At 39.5% G+C, this 15,397-nt stretch overlaps 1 protein-coding gene across 1 annotated transcript in view; it reads left to right on the forward strand.

Moving 5' to 3' along the window:
- The window catches only part of RALGAPB (Ral GTPase activating protein non-catalytic subunit beta), a 90,646-nt gene that overhangs the window by 58,895 nt on the left and 16,354 nt on the right, over window positions 1-15,397 (forward strand). The window contains exons 19-24 of the mRNA XM_021688941.1: window positions 1,055-1,242; window positions 3,591-3,697; window positions 5,509-5,661; window positions 8,058-8,267; window positions 10,267-10,425; window positions 13,883-14,048. Of these exons, the coding sequence (XP_021544616.1) occupies window positions 1,055-1,242; window positions 3,591-3,697; window positions 5,509-5,661; window positions 8,058-8,267; window positions 10,267-10,425; window positions 13,883-14,048 (983 nt within the window). The remainder of the gene's footprint in view (window positions 1-1,054; window positions 1,243-3,590; window positions 3,698-5,508; window positions 5,662-8,057; window positions 8,268-10,266; window positions 10,426-13,882; window positions 14,049-15,397) is intronic.

A 15,397-nucleotide genomic window follows, 5' to 3' on the forward strand; every position in this document is an offset into this window, starting at 1 on the left:
CTGTGTTTCAGTTTTTTCATTATAAAATGGGAGTAATAATGGTACTTACCTCATAGGGTTGTTTTGATAGCTAAATAAAAGAACATGTGTAAAGTGGACCAGTGCCTCATGATAAGTGCCAGTTATTATTGTTAATTGAATGTATGCAGAAATCTCTATGGACATAAACATTTCTGAATGTTAAAGTTTTGTTCAGTTGAATTCCAGTTTACAAAGCATTTTTTTAAAATAGTCTTATTTAGTAATTACAATAGTTCTATAAGGTGTACTCTTAGTGCCTCCAGTCTTATCTGTAAAATGAGGATGATGTCTACTCAGGACCACACAGTGAGAAGGCAGCAAGCCCTGGTTCCTGGTTGCTTAAAAATCACTTATCACATCTGGGCCTGAATTTCCTCATCTAAAATATTGAGGTTTGGCTGGTCTTTGGGTCCTTTTTTAGGTCTAGAATGCTTTAGCTAGCATAATCCTGACACCTGGAGCACATAACATATTTTTTTTAATATATCTTTGGGAGCTCCACAATTTAGAAGTGTGGTTAGTTGGGTTCTCTGGATAGCAGGCTCTGAGAGAAATTTCCTTGCAAGAAGTTAATTGGAAGGTGCTCTTAGGATCAGCCGCTCTGTGGGAGTGAAGGAGGCAGGACTGAGCAGAGGGAAGCACTAAGCTGGGGCAGGTGCAACAAAGAGCTTTGAGGCTGGGATGGGACTTGATACCCCCCATCACCCTTTCACTGGCTGTGGGCTGTCCCAGGGCAAAGCAGAGATTTGGGGTGAGGTGCTTCTTCTTGGCTGAGAGCGGGTCCTAGAGAGGGATGCAGTTGAAAGCTGTGGCCACCATCTCTCTGCATCTGGGGGACTGGAGCTTTCAGTCTTGGAGGCAGGATTCTGGACCACACACCACAACGTCCACCACAGGGAGTAAATCTGACTTGCAAAGAGGAAGCATGGCTGTGGTCAATTAAAATTCAAAGAGCAGAAGGACACATTGATGCATGAGGTAAACTTAAGATTTTGCTTTGGGGATTAACTGTTATCTTTTGCATTCTCCATAGTATTATGCAGTTGCTTGGCGCATTTCCTTCACCCAGTGGTCCTGCCTCTCCTTGTAGTCTGGTGAATGAGACCACTTTGATTAAATACTCCAGGCTGCCAACCATAAACAAGCATAGTTTCCGGTACTTTGTCTTGGATAACAGTGTCATCCTGGCAATGCTGGAGCAACCTCTTGGAAATGAACAGAGTAAGTTTCAGCACTTTGGGCCTTCTCCACTGCTAAATCAATGTGTTCATCAGTACTCACAGGCTGTTTCCAGGATCAGGGAAGGAAATGACTGCAAATGCACACAATTTTGCATTTGTCAAAAGGTCTTCTAGCTGTGTGATAGTAGTAACTGAAAAATTAGAGGGTCAGAAAATAGAATACACATATTAAATAGACTCTCTTAGAGGTTCTTTGTATGTATCTGAAATACATACAAAGAAATCTCAGAAAGGAGCTCTGTAGTTCTATAAAAAGTTTACTTTAGTGGGGTATTTTCTCTTCTGTACTATGTATAAAAATGATTATTACTCTTCTTGAACTTCGGATCCTGCCCTTCTCCTCCTCTGGCCCTCACTCCACATTGTTGTATTTCTGTTATCCGTGCCACCCAAACAGGCAGGAAGTTTGAGGAGTCATCTTGGCCTGCTCCTTCCTGTTTCTGCCTTCCATAACTGGTGTCCAAGTTTCTGCTTACCCAGTAACTCTTGCATCTTTTTTTCCTCTGCATCCCACCCAATACATCCAAATGTAGGGCCTTATTATTTCTTACTGAAATTATTGTGGTTGCTTCCTACATGGTCTGATTCCCCCTCCTCTGGTTCCAAAATGTCTTATCCTTACCCCAATCCTACCTGCTGCCACCATTATACTCTTCCTCAAGTATGGATCTGACCATGCCAGTGCCCTCCTGAAAACCCTTTAATGATTTTCCATTGACACAGCATACACTCGTTCCCTCCTCAACTTCCCTCCAATTATAAGCCATCTCAAGGTATATGATTACCATTGCAACCCAGGCTACTCAGAGTATACTTTTTTTCTGATGGCAGTTGGAATCAGCCAGTATGTAAAGGAAGTATGTTCTCAGAGAGACCCTTATTTCTGGGAAAGTGAAGGTTACAGAACCTATGGGCAGAGAGGGTCCAGGGAATCACCCACTGTTCCTTCATTTACAGGTGAAGAAACGGAGGCTCAGAGAGGGTATGTGGTATGTGACTTGGTCAGGGTTACCCGAGAAGTACGTGGTATGACTGGGACTAGTGTCCAAATTTTCTGAGCCTCATACTGTCCTTTTCTGTTGTCCCTGCCCCATAGGATTTTCTCAGTAATTAAAGACTTGTTACCTTTACAAAGGTGAACAGGGTCTTACAGTCCCATGCAAATTCTGTTGAGACTATATGAGTAGAATCTCATGAATCCATAAAACAAAAATGAGACATTTCCCTATAGTTCACAGATGAATGAATACCATGACAGGTTTCCATTATCCAGTGGTAAGATACAGTGACTTTAATATAAAATAGATGTGGCCTTTAATCATCGCCCAGGTCCAGAAGTGCTAGTTCCAACTATTCCCTGCATGCACTTCTTTCTTCTCTGTCCCAGACCTAGGGCTTGTTTCACTTTCTTCCCTGGCTTGTGCATTTTATTCATGATTCCTCCATCCTTCTCCTCCCAGGCCACCTGCTAAAGAGTCTAAAATCTCCGTGTTCCCTTTGGGTTTCCTGGCCTGAGGGGCAAGTGTCAGCCCTCTTCCAGATTTTTTAGGACTTCCCTGCTCTCATTCCAAGTAATTTCACGGTACTGGAAGTGTACTAAAAGTATAAACAGTTGGGATTTTATAGATATACAAGGACATTTTAATAGTTGATTATAATAGTCAATAGAAGAAGTGAGAAAGAAAAGTTTGAAAAAGTTTAGTTCCCACACCAGGACAAAGGAGGGAATAAGAAGGAAGATCTGGGTCGCTCAGGAACTCCATCTTGAGTTCCTCCCTGCCTCCCTGCCCCCCCAGTTCCCTGCCCCTGAACTTCCCCTGGGATGGAACAGTGACTGCCTGTGGTGGATAGCAGTACACAAGGCGTGGGGGAATGCAATAGCAGCACTGCAGACACCCCGTCTGTCTGTCTGTACTAAGCATATTGGCTAGGACAGGGTTTGCCAAAAATGTGTACATGTTCCACTGGACACAGGAGGTGGTGGTAGTCAGTATATTGGTGAACATTATTTTATGTATTGTTAAACATGTGTTTAAAAAATACATTATTAGCACACCAAAATTCACAGTTTTCCATTTAAAGATACACAGTTTCCTTTTAAAATAGATTTAAATTTAAAAAAGAAAGTGGTTGATAAAAAGTAAGATAATAGTACTTACGGTATGTGGATATGGCAGAAACCGCAGAGGTGGCACACGGACAAGAACACTGTGGCTTTCAAACACTGTGCTGGGCTTGGATTATTAGAGGCTCTACAGTTAATAACAGGTATATTTTAAATCATTGTTGTCTGAAATAAAAATTTTTTACACCAATATTTTATTCTAGATGATTTTTTCCCCTCTGTCACTGTGCTGGTCCGGGGAATGTCTGGAAGACTTGCTTGGGCACAACAACTTTGCCTTTTACCCAGAGGAGCAAAAGCAAATCAGAAGGTATCCATTAGAAATTATAGGGAAGTGACTAGGAGTGAGTGAGTGCGTGCATTCGAGTGTGCGTGTGTGTTACGATTTAAAGGTTAAATAACATCCCAACAAAATTCATTGATAAAAGAGGGGTACACGAACCATGAGAGACGATGGACTCTGAAAAACAAACTGAGGGTTCTAGAGGGGAGGGGGTGGGAGGATGGGTTAGCCTGGTGATGGGTATTAAAGAGGGCACGTTCTGCATGGAACACTGGGTGTTATGCACAAACAATGAATCATGGAACACTACATCTAAAACTAATGATGTAATGTATGGTGATTAACATAACAATAAAAAATTTAAAAAAAATTCATTGATAAATATTTTTGATCCAGGGTTCAGTCCCTTGGTTCACATCAGAATCATCTTAGGAGCCCATAATTCCCACATCCACTAAATTGCTCTTTAAAGAATCTTCATGACAGGTGTATTTTCAAAAAGCTTTCCAGGTGATTCTGAATCTGCTTATGATTAAGAACTACTGTTCTGAGCCGTGGCCTCATTTTTTTTTTTATGTTGTGTTAAATATAATAAAACTCAGGTATGCACCATGTATGAAAAAAATTTGGCCAGACTCTCGATCTCTCTGGCAACAGGGCTTAGTTTCACATTGTTTTTATATAATTTATTCCTGTATAATTGGTAATATGCCCTATAATTTTTTTAATATGCTGTATAATTTAATGAAATCTTATTTGGGATGGCATAGTTTATTTTCTTTGTAATGTTTGTAATTTTGTGAATAAAATTTGCTCATGGGAGAAGGTTGGAAAATTCAGATAATAAGGAAGAAATTTTAAATCATCTGTACTCTGACTTTCCAGAGGTAGTCACTAAGTACTTTAGTGGATTTCTTTACAGCCTTTTTTCCTTTCTGTACACGATAATATTAAATAGAATTTGAGTCCTTTTTGTATACCGTTCTTTTCACTTATTATATTACAAGCTTTTACTTACGTTACTAGAAATTCTTTAAAACATGATTTCATAAAATGTTACCAGCATTTAAGAGAGACAACCACAAAATTGGAGCATGTGTCTAAAATCACTTAATATTCTGGCTGTCTCTTTTAGATGAGATGTGTTTTTACCCTGTGAGGAGCACACCCCTGTTTTTGCTTGGTGGCATCATGCAGATCACATTCTGTCAGCACTGTAAGCCGCTAAATTAGCATTAAAGACAGGAGGAAGGAGATCAGGAAAGGAACTAAAATTTGTTGATGCTTTAATGTGTGCCTTATACATTTTTATTTAATCATTACAACATCCTTGTGATGGATTATTTCCACTTTTCAGATGCAAAAACAGAAGCCGCACAGTTAATGTATATCAAAGCAGGGATTTGGAGCCACGAGGATCTAGATTTGGTATTCAGTTGAACTCCCTGTCTAGAGAGGCCCAGGGGACCTAAACTTGTACTTCGTTATATGGGATGATTTGAGAACCCTTGGAGAAGAGGGAAGTTTGAGCCTTAAGTTCTGAACTGCCTTATCCATTGGTTTACCACTTAATATGGGAAATTCTGGCCTGGGGCTGTTAGAGGTATACAACCCATAAGTCACAAAATCTGCAAAATGATGAACATGTTTATAAAAATAAAGGAATACACTGGTACACAGGCTGTTTACCTTTAGTGTTAGCAGTGGTATTTGCAGATACTGAGTTCCAGTGTTATGTAATGCTAGGGAAACAGGCATCTAAGAGACCAGGGAAGTACATGTCATTACAGATGGCACCAAATGTAATTCACATAACATTATTTGTTTTATTTTAACAGCTTTTTGTACCTGAACCTCGTCCAGTTCCTAAAAATGATGTTGGATTTAAATATACTGTCAAACATCGACCATTTCCTGAAGAGGTGGATAAGATTCCTTTTGTGAAAGCAGATCTGAGCATTCCAGATTTGCATGAAATTGTCACTGAAGAAGTAAGATAAGTTATTGTCAGCTGTTGTTAACAGAATGACTAAACATTCTTGAACAACTGCCGTGGTTGAGACTGCTGCTTTTTTTTGATGTTGGAGGTGGTTCATAAAATAACCTAGATCTCTGTCATCCAGGTTACCATGTAGTAAGAAGTATTTGTGGCTGATTGAAAGGACCTGGACCCCTCCTAGAGAGGCGTCTGGGCTGGTCCATGGTAGGTTTCAGCAGGATGGGGACATGATCAGAATGGTGGAGGATATCTGGAGAAGGGAGACCAATTCAGAGATTTTGATGACCATCAAGGCAGGGAAAAGGAAGGACTACCTGGCTGATAGTGGAAGCTGAAACACATGGAATGTACTGTAGAGGTAGACCCAAGCAGTCTTCGACTGATGAGAGAAGGAAAAAAAACTGAAGAACTTAGATGCTGAAGCTGAGTGACAAAGGAGATATCGGTGCTATTTACAGAAATATGGATTATTTAGGAAGAGGACATGTTTGGGAAGATGGGAAAAATGTATTTGGTTTTAGATTAATTTAGATAATTAGATTAATTGGTATCTTAGATCAAGAGAGAAGAAGTTTAAGAAGTAGGGGGCAGAAGTATGTCAGGGCATGAGAGAATAGGACAGGAATGGAGGCTGCTTACAGTAGAGAGATCAGAGAGAAGGAGCACTAAGTAGAGGCCCCTGGATTTTGGCATGAACGTGTGGGTGACCTCTGAGAGCAGGTCCAAAAGAGTGTTAAAATCAGGGACAGGAATGTGAGGGGCTGGAGGGTGAGTGGTTAATGAGAGGCACTGAACATGAACTACACAGTTAGCATTTAAGAGAGTGGATAATAGCATGAGGAAATGGCCTAGCTAAGGCAAGGCAAAGCTAGTTTTTACTTTTCTTTTTTCTTTCTTTCTCTCTGTTTTTTTTTTTTTTTTTTAATATTTTTATTTATTTATTTGAGAGAGAGAATGAGAGAGAGAGAGCATGAGGGGGGGAGGGTCAGAGGAAGAAGCAGACTCCCCGCCGAGCAGGGAGCCCGATGTGGGACTCGATCCTGGGACTCCAGGATCATGACCTGAGCCGAAGGCAGTTGCTTAACCAACTGAGCCACCCAGGCGTCCCTCTGTTTTTTTTTTTTTAACTCATAGTTGTGAGGAATATGAACATGCTTAGAGGCTGAAAGGAAGGAAGCAGTGGAAAAAGGGCCTGTGTCTGCTAATATTGTAAGATGGGCTAGGAAAATGATAAGTAATCAAATAAGGCCGTAGAGTAGGGTCAAGAGTCTGAGTGATTGTGTCTAGAAAAACCATATTTCTGGTAAGACAGGAGAGAAGGAGAGAACAGGTGGAGGTTCAGAGACATTTGAAGGTGGAAAGGAGGGAGCTCATGTAAATTTTAATTTTAGTTCTTAGCAGTGAAATAGGGAATAAAAGATAGCTCATAAAATTGCCAGGCAGCCCAGCCCAGGTTAAATAGAATTGTCTATAGTGAAATTATTTAACTTACTGTGCTAACTTTCTTCTTCAAAAGTCCTTGGGATTTGGAGGCATTGAGTAAAAAAATTTGAGTGGTGTGGAGATTGATAGGGGTAAGAATATGGAAGAATAAAAAAACATGGCCATTTATATGTTTAGAAGAGGGTACTAAGATGTTAGATTTGGGGGGTTAGGCTTGGTTGGGAAATAGATAAAGCCAGGATACTACTGGCTGGGACAATACGAGGAGGGTTTGAATGCTCACAGTGCTGGGAAAGCACAGCTTGGGGAGGGAAGGGGTGGAAGAGCTGCAGAAGGGGGCTTGTGGTTGGAGAAGGGAATCTCATCATTGTAGCTCTTTAAAATACGGCTTATCTGAGGTACAGAGTGTGCTCGTAGATGGCCAAAGTTGTGAAGGTTGAGGAGGTTATAGAAATACAAGCCAGGCTATTGGAAGGATCATCGCTCACCACAGAGGATGGAGTTTAAGCTAGGATTGATCAGAAGGGAAGCAGGCAGTCGGAGAGAGTCTCTGAATCTGGTAGAGTAATCCATACGGATGAGGACTTTCAACGTGAGGGGCTGTACGGTGAGGGTGGACAGTGGTGAGGGAGAGGGGGTGAAAGCAACAACTCTGCCCCCTTTCTTGACCATTTGAGGGGAAGCAGAGACAGAATGGTTTCATTTACAGCAAGGAGATGAAGGACATCATTGTTGAGGCTATAGGGGAGTTTTTTGGGTATTTGTTTTAACCTTGAAACATGTTTGCTTGGTTGTATTCTGTATTGAATTGAAACTCAGTGTTGATCAGTGAAAATTATCTGCATTTCCTTTGTTGCTTAAAGCTTTATTTTTATTCTTAAATTAAGATTAATCCTATTACTTTTATGATAATTCCAAAATAATAAAATATTTGGTTTATTTCAGTTAGAAGAGAGACATGAAAAATTAAGGAATGGCATGACCCAGCAGATTGCTTATGAAGTACACCTTGAACATCAAAGTGAGGAAGAACTGCAAAAGAGAAGTTTTCCTGATCCAGTTACGGATTGTAAGCCTCCACCACCTGCCCAGGAATTCCAAACAGCACGCCTTTTCCTTTCCCACTTTGGATTTTTGTCCTTAGAAGCATTGAAGGTAATTTTCCTAAACCTCTATGAGTAAATATATTCATAAATTAACATGGAGTTGATAATAGCGAAAACATTTTTATGAGGACAGAAGGAATTAAATAAATAAATCTTACCCTGCATTGCAAGTAGATGAAATTCTGTGGTGCTATAGTTTTTACTCTACAAGTCCAAAACCGTTTGTCCCATGAATCCTTCCGGATTGAGGGGACGATCCCCCTGTCTAAGGGGGCTGCTTTGGTAATACACGTAGCTCTGAAATTCCCTGAGTATTGTAGGGCCCATATCACATGTGCAAATGAAATCTACAGATAATTAGAACAAGAATGTTAAAAATCTTCTCCTATTGGGGTGCCTGGGTGGCTCAGTTGGTTAAGTGACTGCCTTCGGCTCAGGTCATGATCGGGATCCCGGGATCGAGCCCTGCATCGGGCTCCCTGCTCGGCAGGGAGTCTGCTTCTCCCTCTGACCCTCCTCCCTCTCGTGCTCTCTGTCTCTCATTCTCTCTCTCGCAAATAAATAAAATCTTTAAAAAAAAAAAAAAAATCTCCTATCAGCATTTATGACTGAAGGTACAAGCTACAATGAGCTCTGCTCTTTAATGCCACTTTTAAAAAGTAACAAGTATTTGTGAGCGGAGAACTTCTTATGTTGTGCAGGTTTTAAGATCAGACTGGCTGAGTTTATGTCCTGGCACCAGTGCTTGCCAGCTGTGTGATCTTGGGCAGTTGCCCGATGTCTCCAAGTCTTAGCTCCTCATCTGAAATGGAGACGATAAAAGTACCCACCTCACTGTGGCTGTGTGAGACTGTGTGAGACGCTTCATGCAATACTTAGTGCACAGCCAGCCAACCTGGAAGGTAAATATTGCCATTCTTTTTTTTTTTTTTTAAGTAGGCTCCTCACCCAGGATGGGGCTTGAACTCACAACCCTGAGATCAAGTGTCGCACACTCTACTGACTGAACCAGCCAGGGCCCAGATATTGCCATTATTCTTTTTTTTTTTTTAATATTTTATTTATTTGAAAAAGCACAAAAAAAGTTTAAAATGTGGGGAGGTACAGAGGGAGAGGAAGAAGCAGACTCCTCACTGAGCAGGGAGCCCGATATGGGGCTCGATCCCAGGACCCTGAGATTATGACCTGAGCTGAAGGCAGATGCTTAACCGACTGAGCCACCCAGGCACCCCTACTGCCATTATTCTTAATTCCATTATCCTTAAAACAGTTTTACAAAGAAAATGATACTATCCCTATTTTACAGATGTGGAAACAGGCTCAGAAATGTGAAATAGCTTGCCTGAGGCGGATTTGGGGTTTGTACTAAGGCCTCTTTGTTTTGAAAAGCACAACTGACATGTGCTAGGCAAGAAGTTGCTCATTGCACAAGTTGTCCCCTGCCCTCACTCCCTAGTAGCTACTTGGTTAAAGGACAAAGGTTAACTTTTTAGGAAAGCAGGGGCAACATTGTTGGTTTTGGATTTCAGCACATCAATGGAAAATGTTCTGTGTTGTAGAAAAGTGAGTTGGTGATGGAGAGTATGAACATTACTCTGAGCTCACACAAGTGGGTGGAGGGGCATAGGGAGAGGGAGAGAAAGAATCTCAAGCAGGCTCCAACATTGAGCCCAATGTGGGGCTCAATCTCACAATCCTGAGATCATGACCAGAGCCAAAATCGAGTCGGCTACTTAACCGACTGAGTCACCCAGGCTCCCCCCATGAAATTTTTTATTTTTTTCTAGAAAGCGTGATATATTACAGAGAAAATAGGATCCAAAATTATATATATAGTATGATCTCCATTGTCTTTGACAAAAAAAGCAATTGAAAGGAAGTATACAAGAATGTTAAATAGCTTTTCTAGTTCAGGATAATGGTTGTGCTTATTCCTGCCACTTTATAATTTTTTTACTTAATATTTATTAAACCATGAGCAAGTATTGCTTTTATAATTAGAATAGTGAAAAGAGATGATAATTTCTCCTTTCTTCCTTTGGTGGTAGGAGCCTGCAAATAGTCGCCTACCTCCTCACCTTATTGCACTTGACTCCACGATACCTGGATTTTTTGATGACATTGGGTATCTGGATCTCTTGCCATGTCGCCCCTTTGACACAGTTTTTATTTTCTATATGAAACCAGGTCAGAAAACAAACCAGGAGGTAAGATTTCTGAATTTTGGGGATAATTTTTTATGCTATAAGTGTTAAAAAGTTTTACTTGGCTTGTGTTTATCCGTAATAGGAGGGAGGTTATACTTGATGCTTAAAGAATTGTGAACCAGTTCAGAATGAAATTAATGAAAATTGTGATGCCCAGAGTCCTAAGTCTTTTGACGCTCGAACGTGATTTAGAGAGGAGCCATAGTGTGTCTTTCTTCCCCTTGAAGAATTCAGGTTGATAGGACAAAAGAAACTGAAATACGGAAGGTTAACCACAAAAAGCTAAAGCTAGGCTCAGTTGCTTAAGAAGATGAAAAACAGCAACAGGTGTTTACTGAACATCTTCTGTGTGGCTCACCGTGCCTGGGTATAGAAGTGAGTAACAGTCTTTCCTCTCGAGGAGCTCACCTTCCAGGTAATTTCACAAGCAAGTAATTTCAGTTGAGGCATGCATAGCGTACGGCGGGGAAAAGAACACCCAGAAATAATGTAAAAGACAGAAGTGGAAGGCTTAAGTAAAACTTAGGTTAAAGAAGACTTAAGTTGGTGCATGTATCAAAGAGAGTAGAAGGATGAAGAAAGATATAAGATGAGGGATAATGGGAAAACTGAGAGTAAATGACAAGAGATTTGAAGTGTCTATTGGAAATGAATAGTTGAAACATGGAATAGGCAGGCAGTTACCAACTTTTGACTAGGAAAGGACCAAAGGAAGATTTATCAAATACAGTATTAGATGTGTAGGGCACTATGACTACATGATATTGGAATTTTACTGTAACCCTTATAACACTGTTAGCTAATCAAACTGATCATACCTTAAAAAATTTATCAAAGTCACAAAATATTTCTATTAGAAGCACTATTTCAAATAATTGGTGAACTGCTAGAAAATGAGATTGCTTTATGAGAAAGTTCTTCTCATCTCATGCTGTTGATTCAATAAATATTTATTAAGTGTCCACTATCAGGTGCCAGGGTTACAGTGGTGAACTACAAGGTATCTGAGATCAGATCAGATCTACAAGGTATCTGAGTCCCAGAACTACTGTCTAAAGGGGAAGACAGATGACTAAATAAGCAACCATAGTAAAATGTGCTAATTAGAAGCATGTTATAGTAGCCATCAACAGGAAAACCTAATCTCGTTTTGAGAAGGTTAGTAGAAAAAGATATTTTAGCTGATAATCTGTGGTTACATTGGGAGTAGGTAAAAAGGTAGAAACAGGTTGTTACTAACAAAGTCGTAGCATGTGTAATGGCCCTGAAGGTAAGAGAGAATTCCATCTTCACAAAATTCACTGGAGTCCAGTATACTTTGGAGCTTGGGAGAATGTGCGCTTATGATAGCTGGAGGTGAGACTAGTGGAGTCCACGTTTTTGAAAGAACCCCAGAATGGGGTTGATTGCAGGGGTTGAGGATTTGTTTGGAAGAATTCTCATGCATGGTTCATTCATATAACAATAATAGGGCCATTTTTCTCCTTCCTGTGAAAGAAGACACAAACTGTTGAGGTAGCTCTTAAACTAATTCAGTTTCCTTAGCTTTCTAGGAACTGAGAGTGATTAGAGCATTGCAGTCTTTGCAGCCTCCTATAGAATGTCTGAGCCCTACCTTCCCTAGCTGCAGGGTAGCTTTAGATTAATTTCTAGCTGCCAGCCAGTGGCCAGCAGGTTGAATTTGACTCATCTATTGTGTCTTGACTGACTTTTCAGAAATTGTTTATTTAAAACTTCCACTTCTGAATAAAAATTTTAATTGAAAGAAAACTGGAAGTGGCTGTCAATCAGGTTCCTGACACTTATAGGACTGTGAAGGGCTGTGGGTGAACTACATAGGTGTACTTTTAACGAGAAGTATTTAAGACATGATGGCCTGGCAATTTTCGCCCAGTGGATTGACAGGTAATAGAGGGAACATCCCATATTTTGATTTGATCAGGCCTCTGTATGGTCTTGACATAGATTAGTATTGATGAACCACATCTGTGACTTGTGGACCAACTCTGTCACTGTCAATTGGAGAGTTTTAAAAATAGTGATTCCAGGATCCTTCTTCTGCTGATGCTGTGTAGAAGGTCTGCAGTGGTCTAAGAGAATCTCATGTTTAAGAAATTGCCCAGGTGGCAGATTTATGTTTCCCTGGTCCTATAGAATCAGTGTCAGCTCACCCCTCTCTGAATTCAAGAATGCCTCAAATCTCTGTATGCTGATTTTGAGTGCTATCAACAGTGATATCTATTGCTGTGTTCAGTGTCAGGTGATCCTTATACTCTTTGCTTTCGTGTTGTATGATTTGTTTATGTGTTTTATAGATGTCGTGCATACTGCATACTTTTAATATTCTACTGCAGATATTAAATTATAAGTTGAATGATCTTAGATTAAGAACTATAGATCAGGTAAATCACTTAATATTTTAGTCATTTATTCTCACAAAGGAAATAATGCAAAATTAAATAAAAGTTAAATAAATGTTTTATAATTATTATTGAATAAAAAGTTTAATGAAATGTTCAAGAAAAAATATTCCTTTGGTGATTTTGATATATTCCCCCCTTTTCATTTATAATTTGTAGAGGATTTCTCATTTTCCTTCCCTTAGCATAGGGTTTTCAACAGCAGTGCTATTGCTATTTTAGCCTAGATAATTCTTTGTTATGGGAGCTGTCCTATAAATAGGACATTTAGCAGCATCTTTGGCCTCTACTCACTAGACACCAGTAGTACCCCACAAATTGTGATGACAAAATGTCTTCAGACATTCCAGTTGCCCCCTAGAGGGGAAATCACCCCCATGAGAACCATGGGTTTAGGGACTTTTCAAGGCCAGTGAAAAGCCCAGGTATTAAATCTGGTATTTAGTTAAGAGGGGAGAACCTTCTGGTCACTTTATTTTTTTCTGGAATGGCTGCATTCTCTTCTTTGGACTAAGAGGAGGATGTTTTCTCGCTTATTATACCTAATCTTTATTGAATTTTTAATAGATTTGTACTTTTTATATCCTTTGTCATGATGTGTAATAAAATAATCACATACCTGTGTAATGTATCTCACTAACCAGACAGTAAAGTCTGTGAAGACGGGGACATAGCAGTTTTAATTTGCTTTTAGTAAACACGTCTAGTTTAGTAATTGTTTTTGCTAGAGAGGAAGCTAAAGGCTTTACTTGCATTATCTCACTTAATCTTCACAAACATCATTATTATCCCTACTTTAGAGTTGAAGACACTGAAACAGTGAGGTTCAGAAACTTTCCCAAGGCCCAGCCAGGATTTGAACCCAAATCTGTCTAACTAGAAGCATCATTTTTAACTATAGGAATGTATTCCCAAGTTTATTCTGAGCTTAGACTTAATTTGTCAGATACTTCAAAGCTAACTAATTTTTATGGAGATTTATTTTGATATGCTCTTTTGTTTCCTCCATTATAGCTGATGATTGGTATGTATTTCAGATTTTAAAGAATGTGGAATCTTCCAGAAATGTTCAGCCACATTTCCTAGAATTTTTGCTTTCCCTTGGCTGGTCAGTAGATGTGGGCAGACACCCTGGTTGGACTGGGCATGTTTCCACCAGTTGGTCTATTAACAGTTGCGACGATGGTGAAGGACCTGAACAAGGTAAAACTCATAATGGTCATTGTTTTTTCTTGTTTTGTTGTTCTTGATATCTCCCTCTTTACTATAAGTTTGTAGTCTTATTTTACAAAGAAACAAACAAACCATTAAGTATATTAAAGAAAAGTTTTCTTCCCCTAATTCGAGTCCTTAGAAGAGGCCACTTAACACTAGTTTGTATATTCTTTCAGATGTCTTCTGTATAAATGGGGGAAAAAATTATAGACAGATAAAGTTAGTTAATATAAAATTCATGGCTTAAATAACATAAGGCTAATAAGTTCCCTTTTATATTGTGAGTGAACAAATTCTGTTTTCTATAAGAGTATTATAATAAATTGAGATTTATGTTTGCTAACGTATATTTTGTCCAATATAGTTTTCTATTAACAGGTGTGTTTTATAGACTTTGTGGCTATAATTAAAGGTTACATTCTTGGGATTTTTTTTTTTTAAGATTTTATTTATTTATTTGATAGAGAGAGACACAGCGAGAGAGGGAACACAAGCAAGGGAAGTGGGAAAGGGAGAAGCAGGCCTCCCGCTGAGCAGGGAGCCCAATGCGGAGCTCAGTCTCGGGACCCTGGGATCATGACCTGAGCCAAAGGCAGATGCTTAACAACTGAGCCACCCAGGTGCCCCACATTCTTGGGATATTATATAGAAACCTTTGTAGTAAACAGCTATCTTGGAGAGATTCATGCCTGTATCTACAAATCTTCTTGAGGAACTATAATCATGATAATAAGTACCAGAGCAAGTATAAATTTAAATTTAAGACCTTTGCACTACCTGGCTAATGCTCTTTGTTCTGAGGGCTCCTGAAGTCACTGAAGAGTTAATATTATCTCTGAAGTGGGTGATACCTGTATCTAGTGCTTTGAATTATCAGAGTTGCTCTGTCAGCAAGATTGTACTCTCTCGGGGTTTCCCACTGAATACCATGGTGACTTGTGACCTGTCATTTTTTCTAATTTCAGTCAAGTTTGAATCGAAGTATTTAGGGATATACTCTAATTTTAATTTCCACATATCCTTTAATATATGCTTGAGTATATTTAATTCCTATAAGTAAATTGATAAAGGATGTACACATTTTTCAATTAGATAAAAATATCATTGGATGCTTATGGTTGCAGTAACAGAAAACTTGACCCAAACTGGCTTATATTTTAAGGGTCATTTATTGTCTGATGTAAATGAAAATTCCAGAGGTTAGTATACATTTTTGTTGTCATTTGATCAGCACCCCATTCTCTTGCTCAGCAATTTTCCTTTAGCTCTGCTGTTCGTATATTGACTTTGTTCCTAGCCTGGCTTCTCTCATAGTACAAAAAGGCCGTACCAGGCTT

The sequence above is a fragment of the Neomonachus schauinslandi genome, chromosome 10 (assembly GCF_002201575.2).
Source record: "Neomonachus schauinslandi chromosome 10, ASM220157v2, whole genome shotgun sequence".
Lineage (NCBI taxonomy): Eukaryota > Metazoa > Chordata > Mammalia > Carnivora > Phocidae > Neomonachus > Neomonachus schauinslandi.